The sequence below is a fragment of the Giraffa tippelskirchi genome, chromosome 3 (assembly GCF_054371585.1).
Source record: "Giraffa tippelskirchi isolate mGirTip1 chromosome 3, T2T-mGirTip1v1.2.pri, whole genome shotgun sequence".
Classification (NCBI taxonomy): Eukaryota; Metazoa; Chordata; class Mammalia; order Artiodactyla; family Giraffidae; genus Giraffa; species Giraffa tippelskirchi.
Window position 1 is genome coordinate 34,839,414 of NC_137277.1, and position 11,728 is coordinate 34,851,141.

Consider the following 11,728-nt stretch of genomic DNA (forward strand, 5'->3'; position numbering starts at 1 on the left):
GCACACCTCGGGGTGCAACCAAAAAGAAATAAATGTGATTGTCCCACATATCTCTGGCAGTAAATATACCTCTCCCTGAGATACTCTGGCTTTACAAAGAGCACAGACATGCCGATCATAAGGCTGTTTTCCAGCCCTGGCCAGGATACAAGCTGCCAGCTCTAAGTTGATTGCTTCTGGGCTCCTTTTGAGGCTCAAAGAAGAGGCTAAAGACATTCTCAGGGAAAGAGGAGGTGGGGGAGAGGGTAAGGCTGGGGCAGCTGAGCCTCACAACACCCAGCCTGAAAGCCTCCCCGCCTCTACCCCCTCCACCCCCTACCCTAGATGTGGAGCTGGATCTCCAGCGGAGCGTGCAGGCTGTGCTCCGAGAGCTCAGCTCCCAGGCCCCTGCCCTGCAGAGCAACCGAGGTGAGAACCAGCAGGCATCCTCCGTGCACTCTGTCAGCTCCCTCTCTACCCCAACACCACCCCAGCCAGCTCTGCCCATGTGTTCTCGGGAAAGCGCCCCAACCCAGAGCTCATAGGATGAGGGGGGCTTCCAGCCAAGCCCCCATCCTGCTGGAAGTCCTTGGGGCCTGAAGGACCCAGATGCCTTCTCTGCCCGCTGGCTCACCCTCCCAGAGACCGTGGCAGAGCCCATCGGGGGTCTGCCATCCTCTTTCTTAACCACCTTCTCCAACTCCCCTTGCAAATTAGATTCTCCTGGCACTCCAGGCCTGCAGGACTCCCCGGCACGTGGCTGAGCTCCAGAAGCCACGTGCACACACATGTCCCCACTAGCACCCCACCTCTGTCCTTTCTGCCCTGGGAATTCACTGCCCACCGGGGTGAAGATCAGAGCTTCCCCACGTGTGAGAAACCCACCCACGGGCTCAGAGCCCGGTGCCCAAGGCGGTGGGGGGCAGGGTCAGACCTGGGGCTCTGGGGCTCCAGGTCTCAGGGTCCTGTTCAGCGCTGCACCCACCCTCTCCTGGCCCAGGCATGTGGAGGTGGTCCCTGCACAAGAAGGTTGAGCGGGATCCTGAGAAGAGCCCGGCGCTGGTCCGCATCCTGCTCAGAGAGCTGGAGAAGGTGGGTTCTCACTCAGAGAGCTGGGGAAGATGGGTTCTCACTCAGAGAGAAGGTGGGTTCTCGCTCGGAGAGCTGGAGAAAGTAGGTTTTCGGGCTTCCAGGAGGGGATGAGAGGAAGAAGGGCCATGTCTGCCCATCAGCCCCACGACCCCCACACTCTGGTCTTTTGGTTTCTACCATATTTCCCCTTCTCCTACACTTTCCCATGAGCAATAGTATGTGCACATTGATTCCCACTGTTTGACCTGAGTTAACATCTTTCAGAAAGAATTTCTAGATCACCACCACAAATGGAAATCCCATGTCACTCAACAGAAACAAAAAGCTCCTATAAACATAAAAGCAAAACTACTAAGAACTGTCAAAGTTATAATTATCCTTCTCACCACCCAGTGCTCTATGTCTGGGAAACGCTGCACTCAAGGGGGCCTCCAGGTTGAGGACTCGCCTGTCCTTTGCTGCCAGCTGCTGCCCCTCCCCCATGGAGGTCCCTGTTCCCCTCCCCCCACACCCAGGCTCCCGCACCTGTGCACCCTCCCCACCCCCACTGCTCTTCTTCTGCCAGTGCAGGCTCTGGCCTCTTTTCTATGCCCCTTGGCCTGGTAGGACACTGCCTTCCACCCCGTCTCCCACTGGGATGAGGCAAGTCCCCCCCAACCTCCGGCCCCCTCCATGCCCTGTGCTCTTTCCTGTCTTCCAGGCAGAAAGTGAGGACACCCGCCACATCATCATTCCCTTGCTGCACACTCTAATGTACGTGCTCACTAAGGTGAGCTGGGGCTGAGGGTCTGGGTGGTCGTGGTGACCCGCAAGTGATTGGGCTAGACACCCAGGAGACACCGGGTCTCTGCCTGGCAAGCCTGGAAGAACTCTAGGATCGCTTGCCCCTACCTGGCTTCCTCCCTTAGCCCTGTCCTTGCCCTGAGACATGAAGAGATGAAACTGAGGAGGTGGGGGGCGGGGAGGTAAAGGCTCAACCCCAACAGAGCAGAAGGGTTGAGAGGAGGGTTGATTTGCTGGAGGAACAGGATGGGGATGAATTTCCATCTTGATAAATGTGAATGGAGCGTCTTGCATGTGTGCATACTAAGTCGCTTCAGTCGTGTATGACTCTTTGCAATCCCATGGACTGTAGCCCACAGGCTTCTCTGTCCATGGGATTCTCCAGGCAAGAATACCTGTGTGGATTGTCATGCCCTCCTCCAGGGGATCTTCCCCACCCAAGGATCAAACCCATGTCTTTTACATGTCCTGTATTGGCAGGTGGATTCTTTATCACTAGTGCCACCTGGGAAACCTGAATGGGATGTCAAGAGGGGAGGAGTCTTAGAGATGATGGGAGAAGAAGCTAAAGGTGTAGACTTGGGAGGGAAGTGTGAGCCCAGGTCTGGCTCTTCTCCCATCCCATCAGCCCACCCCAGCCAGGGCCCTTTGTGACCCAGGACTCTGGGCACCCTGACCCCTCCCTCTCACCCAGGCCACGGGCATCACAGAGGAGCTCCACCGGAGAACCTACGCCTTTTGCACGAGGTTGCTGACCCTGCCCGCCCCCTACTGCACAATCGCCCTGGACTGCGCCATCAGGCTGAAAACGGAGACGGCTGTCCCAGGTGAGAGCACTCCCAGCTCCGCCTGAGGTCTCGCCTTCCTCTCAGGATTCCAGGCAGCTCGAAAGCTCCAGCAGCTTCCGGGAAAGTGGGGAACAGGGGCCAGAGACTCAGGGACTGGTTGGCTGAAGCAGTTGCTCTGCAGGGACGCTGTACCAGAGGCTGGTCATTGCCGAGCAGAACCTGACGAGCGAGCTGTATCCCTACCGGGAGAGGTGAGTGGCCCCAGCCAGCGTGCTGCCGCCAGGAGGATGAGCCAGGAGGCTGGACGGAGAGGAGCCCCAGCAGAGCTTCTCATTTGTCCAGCCGTGGAGGACGTCCTCCAGGGGGGATGGGGCGTCCTCCAGGGGGGAAGGGACGTCCTCCAGGGGGATGGGGCGTCCTCCAGGGAGGAAGGGACGTCCTCCAGGGGGGATGGGCCGTCCTCCAGGGGGGATGGGATGTGCCCTTCCCTGGAGGTCCCAGAGAGCAGTCAGGTCTTTCTTCTTGGGCCGGATTCAGAGCTCCCCCGCTCACATGCAGAACGTGGATGCGAGCCCTGGGCCACGCTGCGGTTCCTTGGCTCCGCCTCCAGCCTGCCCTTGGCTGTGATGTAGCATCAGGCAGCCCGGGGTGGCTCCAGAATTTCAGTAGTTCAGGCCACAGTCACACCATGAGGTCTGGGCTGAGTGTATAGCCCCTTTTGATAAGATTGAGGACGCATCCGTTGCTCGTGCTGGAGAGAGGAGCTGAGGGGGTTGGGGGTGGGGCAGGGGGTGCAGAGCCTCCTCCCCGCAGGTACCTCTGCTGACCTGGTACTGAAAGGGGCAGCCTGGGGCTCAGTGTTCATGGAGATGCGGGGAGTGGAAGGGACCCAGAACACCTGGCATCGGAGAGCCTGGGTGACAGTTGGGTATGGAGGAGAGGGTGGGAGTATTGAGTACTAAGGAAAGGGTGGGTGAGGCTGGTTTTCTGGTGTGATGAAGGTGATGAGAGATGGGGCTCACTTAGGGTTTGGAGCTCCAGTTTCTGTGAGAAGGATATAGGGTCCCTCCTGGAGGATATCAGGGTCACTGGGGCACGACGCTGAGGTGGAGAGTAACATTTCAGTTGGAATTTACCTAGACAGGAGACTAGAGGTCCCCAGAGGGACCAGGCGCCCCCCCCAAAGGACTGTGCCTGCTCTTCTTTGGCGCAGTCCCTACCACTCCTTAGTATTGTTCCCCCCAGTAGACTTTTGAACTCGAAGCTTCTGTATTTGGAGGAAGTAAATAACTTGGGGGGAGCCTGCAAGGCTCTGAGGGTGCCCCTCCAGTGGCCTTCCTCCCCATGGTCATCCTCATCAGCCCCCGGTCCCCCCCACCTCTGCCCTCAGAGTGTTCCTCTTCGTGGATCCTGAGCTGGTGTCTCCCTCCGTGTGCAGTGCCCTGCTGCTGGAGATCGAGGCGGCCCAGGGGCAGCAGACGCCGGAGGCCTGCATGCGCCACGTGGTCTCCCACGCCCTGCAGGCAGCACTGGGGGAGGCCTGCCACGCAGGTGCGCTGCAAAGGAAGCTGCTGGTAAGGTCACTGCCCTGCTTACCCACATCCATTCTCCTCTGTCCATACCACATTTTCCCCCTTAAGCCAAAAATAAATACACATTCACTAAGGAAAATTTGGGAAGAAAATGCAGATGAGCCGAGAAAGAAAATAAAAATCACTCACACCCCTCTACTCAGTCATGTTAGCAATTAACATTTGGTATATTTCATGAATAATAACGATGGTGGCCATCATAAAAACCACTGTTTTTGTTTTCAAAAAATATTTATTTATTTATTTGGCTGCATCAGGTCTCAGTTGCAGCACACAGGATCTTTTAGTCAGGGCTTGTGGGATCTAGTTCCCTGATCAGGGGTGGAACCCAGGCTCCCTGCTTTGGGAGCAGAAGAGTCTTAGCCACTGGCCCACCAAGGGAATCCCAGAACCAGTTGTTTGAACATCTCTTGGGTTCCAGGTACCATGTTAGACATTTTACATGTATCATCTTAAAATACCACGACACTGTGAAATGGATGTACTTACCAAAACAAAGGCGCAGAGAAGCCGATCGCCTACCTGCAGTGACACAGATAAGAAGTGGCTATGCCTGGTTGTGAACCCAGATCTATCTGACTTCAAGCCTGTGTTTAGTTGCCTTCCAGCCCTCTCCCTCCCCCATCCTTTTTAACACTGAAATATGCCATATGGAAATATTTTCCTTGGAAAGCTATGCTTCTAACGGGGCAGAGAATTCTCTCTCATGAACATGCTGTCATTCCTTCAACCAGTTTAACTAGTCCCTTGTTCCTCTTGTTGGCATTTAGTTTGTTTCCTAGCTTTTCTTTCTGACTCCGCCTCTCTAATAGCTCAGTTGGTAAAGAATCCTCCTGCAATGCAGGAGACCCCAGTTCGATTCCTAGGTCAGGAAGATCCCCTGGAGAAGGGATAGGCTACCCACTCCAGTATTCTTGGGCTTCCCTGGTGGCTCAGCTGGTAAAGAATCCACCTGCAATGGGGGAGACCTGGGTTCAATCCCTGGGTTGGATGATCCTCTGGAGAAGGGAAAGGCTACCCACTCCAGTATCCTGGCCTGGAGAATTCCATGGGGCCGCAAAGAGTCGGACACGACTGAGCCACTTTTACTTTCACTTTTCACTAGCTTTTCTCTCTGACTCAGCCTCAGCCCCTATCCACAACCAACCCGCAGCAGATAGAGGTTCTCTGGCCGGGGTGGCCCCAGGTGCTGGATTTCTTGGGCAGGTGAGGATGTCAGAAGGGCCAGTCGGAGTCTGCATGGGGTGGGGCAAGGTGCCGGCCCTGGGGAAGGTGGGTTGGCAGGTGGCTCTGTGGTGCGGTGCTTCCACTGCAGGCAGCTCCAGAAGAGGGGTTGCCCTCAAGGGGTCCACAATCCCCTGCTTGTCCTGCCCCAGGAAGTGGGTGTCTGTTCTTTCTTTGCCCATCAAAACACACTGGAGGCATTACTCTTCCTCCTCTTGTGTTCCATCTGGGACTCTCTGTGTCCTGAGCCCTACATCTTGGATCCTTCCTTTGATGGGCGTCTCTTGTGTACCGCTGTTCTGTTCAGTCGCTCAGTCGTGTCTGACTCTTTGCAAACCCATGGACTGCCGCACACCAGGCTTCCCTGTCCATCACCAACTCCTGGAGCTTGCTCAAACTCATGTCCATCGCGTCGGTGATGCCATCCAATCATCTCATCTTCTGTCATCCCCTTCTCCTCCCGCCTTCAGTCTTTCTCAGTATCAGGGTCTTTTCCAAGGAGTCAGTTCTTGGAGAATTTTGAGTGTTAACTTCGCTAGCATGTGAGATGAGGTCAGTTGTGTGGTAGTTTGAGCATTCTTTGGCATTGCCTTTCTTTGGGATTGGAATGAAAACTGACCTTTTCCAGTCCTGTGGCCACTGCTGAGCTTTCCAAATTTGCTGGCATATTGAGTGCAGCACTTTCACAGCATCATCTTTTAGGATTTGAAATGAACCTTAAACTGTGTCGGTTGCTTCCTGTCATACCTTTTCTCTAAAGGCACCATCCATACCACTCCTTTGTCATTGCCCACCTGCTTGGACCCACTGAGGGTTCTCGACTCACTCATCCCACCTCACCATACTGGACATCTCTCTTTCCATAACAGTCCTTTGGAGGGTTCACTGCACTCAGCCACATGATGGAGGAATGCCCCCTCAACTTGTACCTAAGCCCCAGGCTGGTTTTATTTATTTATTTAATATTTATTCATTTATTTAGCCGTGCTGGATTTTAGTTGTGGCATGTGGGATCTACTTCCCTGACCAGAGATTGAACCCAGACCCCCTGCATAGGGAGCAGGGAATCTTAGCCACTAGACCACCAGGAAAGTCTCCCCAGGCTGGTTTTAGCACAAACACCTCAGGCCCCTAATGCGGGCTGCTGTCCTCTCTCCCTGCACTTGGCCGTGGCTCTCGGGGAGAGCGGAGGGGAACTCTGACCAGCCTTCCTGACCAGAGTTCGTCAGCTGACCCGGCAGTCCCCGTGCGGCCACCTGTGGCTCTGCAGATGGTTTCTGGTCACCAAACAGGCCGTGGTCAAGTCGCCATTTTGACATAACAATGTCAGATTCGTCAGTGTTGCAAGAAGGGGGATCCCTTCCAGGGTCCAAGAGTGGACTCTTGTCCAACGCTGGGAAATGAATAGTCCAAGGAGACACACATGCTTACCAAGCAAGAGACTGTTGGGAAGGCACCCAGGTGGGGAGGGTAAGGGAACCCAGGAGGACTGCTCTGCCACGTGGCTCGCAGTCTCAGGTTTTGTGGTGAGGGGGTTAGTTTCGGGATTGTCTCTGGCCAGTCAGCTTGCTTGACCCATAGTCTGACCCAGGGTCCTTCCTGGTGGCACATGCATCTCTCAACCAAGACCCCAGTGCAAAGGATTCTGGGAGGTTGGTTGTCTCCATCCTGTTTTGGCCTCTCCTGAGTTCTCCCCGTTAGTTTTATCCAGACCTCCTGCTGTGAGACCACTTAGGCAAGCAGTTCTCATCCTGTCTGGCCAAGGCGGGTTGTTTAAGCCAATGGTTCCCTAACATAAGAACATTGATTTTTGTTTCTCAGTGATGCAGGCAATAGAGCATCTCAGGCCTCACTCCTTCCCTGAATCAGATGCTCCTGGGGTTCAGGGATAATCGGCTTAGGAGTGAAGCTGAGCAGGGTTTGAGGGCATCAGGATGGGGAAGGATTGGGAGATGCCTGGTCAAGAATGGGGTGGGGTTCAGAGCTGGAATTAATGGGTGCCTGCACTATTTTGCTACAGAAAAAAGAAATGCTGAAAATGACAGCTGTATATTTTTTAAGCACAGTCAGCCTGTTATGCCCTCTCCCTCACTTTATCAGAGTGTCCTTTTTAGGGAATAGAGAATGAGGGAGGGGCCAAAGAAGTGCCAGGAGAGACACAGGGACTGCATCATCTATCTGAAGTTAGAGACCCTCAGGAGCTTGCAGTTAAGAGGTCCTCAAGGGCCCCCTGGCACCGCCCCCCATTCTGGATGCACCCAAACTGAAGCCTGGCCTGGGGCGGCCCACTGCCTGAGACCCCAGCCTCCTTACCTGGAAATCTGCTCCTGGGGAAGCTGTAGGGATCCCGTGTACAATCATACCTGCTGGCTGGAGGACAAGTGGGGCCTGGAAGAGGTGGCCCAGCCAACCATGGTCTGGTGGCTAGGCCGTATCTGGCCAGCAGACCACATCCTGTCTGTGGAGGGCCTGGTCCAACCCTCAGGTAGGGAGTGGGGGAAGTAGACTGGTCTCCCCGCATGTCCACAGAATCAGCTGACAAGGCCTCAAGGCTAGGAGGTCAGCTTAGGACGACAGTCTGTCTCTCTGACACACTGTACCATGTTCTGCCTACTGGAGATGGGTGTCCAGGTGGGGCTGCCCCATGGCAGGTATCCACAAGGCTCGATCCTTCACTTCCTTTAAGCCTTTACTCAGAAGTCACCGTTCACTGATGCTTCTCTGGTCACACTATCTAAAACCTCAGCCCCTCCCCCAAATTTCGCATCCACTCCCTGTTTTAGTCTCTTGTCATTACTGTTATTTATCATACTGTACATTTCACTAATCTTGTTTATTATTTTCTCACCCCCACTCATGCACACATACAAAGAGATGCACTATAATATAAGCTGGGCTTCCCAGGTGGCTCAGATGGTAAAGAATAAGCCTGCAATGCAGAAGACCCAGGTTCGATCCCTGGGTTGAGAGGATCCCCTAGAGAAGGGAATGGCAGCCCACTCCAGTCTTGCCTGGAGAATTTCATGGACAGAGGAACCTGGCAGTCTACACAGTCCATGGGGTCACAAAGAGTTGGACATGACCGAGAGACTAACACTTTCACTATAAGCTCTCACTTTCAATATAAGCTACCTGGAGACAGGAATTTTTAAAATATTTGTTTGGCTGTACCGGGTCTTAGTCGCCACCAATGGGATCGAACCCAGGCCCACTGTATTGAGAGCTTGGAGTCTTAGCCACTGGACCACCAGGGAAGTCCTCAAGACAGGAATTTTTGTCTGTTTTGTTTACTGCTGTACCCTGGCATTTAGAACCGTGCCTGGCACCTAGTGGGTACTTGGTAAATATTTAATTAATTCACTTATAATCAATTTGTAAGATGAAGCAACAAGATGAGATGGTCCCCAAGGTCCCTTCCCGCTCTGATTCCTTGTCTCTGTCATCATTTGTGTTCATTCAGTTGATCATTCAGCCGGTGATTATTGGAGCCCTCAATAGTCAGAATGACTCTCTCTCCCTTAGGCCAGGAAGTTAAGACCTTGCTCAGCAGACCCCTAGCACAGAAGAGAGAGCAAGTCCTGCAGTGCCCACCTGTGTCACTTCTTTGGGTCCTGCATTCTCAGTGATGAGCTGGAATTAGTTGGAGAATAGGGAGTAGGGACACAGCCCGAGAATGGTGATCCAGGGTGGTTGTCAGGTCAGGGTGGCAAGACTGTGCCCCTGGAGAAGGAGCCTACAGTGCTGGAGAGCGTGGTGCCACTCTTTCAAAGAGGGAGGAACTCTTTCAAAACCTGTTTCTATTAAGGGGAAAAGCTCTGGTGCTTTACCCTTAGCCTCTTATTTTTTTTTTTTTTTTTTTAAGAATTTTTTTGATGTGGGCCATTTTTAAAGTCTATTTAATTTGTTACACTATTGCTTCTATTTTATGTTCTGGTTTTCTGGCCCTGAGGCATGTGGAATCATAGCTCCCCAACTAGAGATGGAACCCACACCACCTGCTTTGGAAGGTGAAGCCTTAACCACTGGACTGCCAGGGAAATCCTACCTTTCACCTCTTTAGCACTCGCTAATCTACCTTTTTCAAAAGAGAAAGCAAGCTTCCAGCTCTGAAGCCTTGGCAGCCCATAGTACCTGGCTAGAATTTAATAACAGAACTTTGTGATCATTCCCTGGTGGCTCAGACGGTAAAGAGTCTGCTTGCCATGCAGGAGAGCCGGGTTCGACCCCTGCGTCAGGAAGATCTCCTGGATTAGGGAATGGCAACCCAATCCATTATTCTTGCCTGAAGAATCCCATGGACAGAGGAGGCTGTCGGGCTACAGTCCATAGGGTCGCAAAGAGTCACACATGACAGAGCGCCTAATACTTGTGATCATTATATTCAGTTTACTTATTTTCTATTTATGAGAAGTGACTGTAGCATTTTTACTTACAGCAGCAATATGAAGTTTCCTTTTGAAATAATTTTGAACCAAAAAAAAGTACACCGATTTAAAGAAAAGTAGTGACTATAGGTGGTATGTCAAGGTGGTATAGGAGTGGCGGATGTTTAGGAAATGTGCAGCAAATAATGTATTGAACACCTACTGTGCCAGCAGAGTTCATAGGGGTTGGGGATGCAGCTGTAAACGAAACAGACAAAACTGCCACCTTCCTGGAGTTTACATCCTAGTGGCGGCAGAACATGATCCAGATGCTTGGTGACATTCTGAGGAGGGTGGGCGTCAGTGTCATCCCTGCCCCCCTGGGTTCCCAGTCGCCAGCCATCCCCTCGCAACAGGAAGTGAGGGGCCGAGGGGACCCCCCCACGTGCAGGAAGCATCAGGCAACAGCGGGTCCCTGGATGTGGGGAGCAGAAGCTTTCCTGGGGAAGTTCCTGCCGGTGTCCAGGGCAGAGGGGAGGTGCCACCAGGCCGTCGGTGCACCTGTGGACTGGGCGGAGCAAGGGTGGGTGGGTGCTGGGCCAAGGCTCAAGCTCTGATGCTCCTTCTCGGCAGGCCAGCTCCCGCCCCGCCCTGGAGGACTATTTCCACGCCGTGGTGACAGCCGTGGAGCAGATGGCCAGAGAGCCCATCCCGAGCCGAGAGGGCCACCTGGAGAGGCTGAAGGAAATTTACTGCTCGCTGCTGGGGCCGGCGGCGACCGCCAGGGGGAGCTGCGGCGGTAAGCGGCAGGCGCGGTGGGCTGCTGTCCGGGCACCTGCAGGGGGCGCCAGAGAGCAACTCTAAACCAGCCCTGAGTCGGCTAGTGTGGCTAAAGCGGGGGTGGGACACACAGCAACCCCCAGGAGCCTAGGGCCTGAGGATGCTCAAGCACTTGAAGGTCTTGGGTTAATATGAAGGTGGGTAATGTGGGCATGGTAACAGCTGACACCTACTTGGCACCTCCCTACACCCCATTTGCTGTTCTCAGCAGTTTTTACATAGATTAAATCAATTAATCCTCACAGTAAACTACTTATGAAATAGAAAGCATTATCCCCATTTTACAGATGAGAAAACTGAGTTAGAAAGAGGCTATAAATTTTGCCCAAAGCCACCCACCTCCTAAGTAGCAGAGTTGAGCTTCAAACACAGGCTGTCTGGTTCTTAGGTGTGTGGTATTAGTTGCTCAGTCGTGTCTGACTCTTTGCAACCCCCTGGATTGTAGCCCACCAGGCTCCTCTGTCTATGAAATTCTCCAGGCAGGAATACTGAAGTGGGTAGTCATTCCCTTCTCCAAGGGATCTTCACGACCCAGGGATCAAACTCAGGTCTCCTGCATTACAGGCGAATTTTTTTGCCATCTGAGCCACCAGGGAAGCCCATTGTTATATTATAATAACCAATGTGCTTCCCATGCAGGGGTCACAGATTCAATTCCTGGTCAGGGTACTAAAATCCCACATACCTCTCGGTGCAGCAAAAAAATAAGTATTCTATAGTGCTTCTGACTACCACATGGAAATACCTATTCATGAAGCTCCCCATTCACCCAACCCTACCCCCAGTCCCAAAGCTGGGCCAAACCCTGGAGCAAACCTGGCTTTGCTCTTCTTGGGTACTACTTGCTAACTCAACAGTAACGCTGCGTGGGCAGGACAAGACCTGTCTGGACTGCCCCCACCATCTCTGCCATATCCAGACACCACCCAGACTTGCCCAGCGCATCTTACTGACCAGCCAGCACCCCCGTTGATCCCTTGCTTCTAGGGGTCAGCATGAGACAGTGGTTATGGGCACCATGTCACGGGTAAAAGCATGGACTCTGAAGCCAGATTGCCTGGATTTA

General features: G+C 53.4%; 1 protein-coding gene across 2 annotated transcripts in view; it reads left to right on the forward strand.

The window, feature by feature from the left end:
* PIK3R6 (phosphoinositide-3-kinase regulatory subunit 6) overlaps positions 1-11,728 on the forward strand; it is a 46,267-nt gene that overhangs the window by 19,039 nt on the left and 15,500 nt on the right. The window contains exons 3-9 of one of the 2 annotated variants that reach the window (XM_081578367.1): positions 325-408; positions 980-1,071; positions 1,772-1,840; positions 2,549-2,681; positions 2,824-2,893; positions 4,033-4,216; positions 10,456-10,621. In XM_081578367.1, coding sequence (XP_081434493.1) covers positions 325-408; positions 980-1,071; positions 1,772-1,840; positions 2,549-2,681; positions 2,824-2,893; positions 4,033-4,216; positions 10,456-10,621 — 798 coding nt within the window. The remainder of the gene's footprint in view (positions 1-324; positions 409-979; positions 1,072-1,771; positions 1,841-2,548; positions 2,682-2,823; positions 2,894-4,032; positions 4,217-10,455; positions 10,622-11,728) is intronic. The other variant, XM_081578368.1, reaches the window with a different exon arrangement.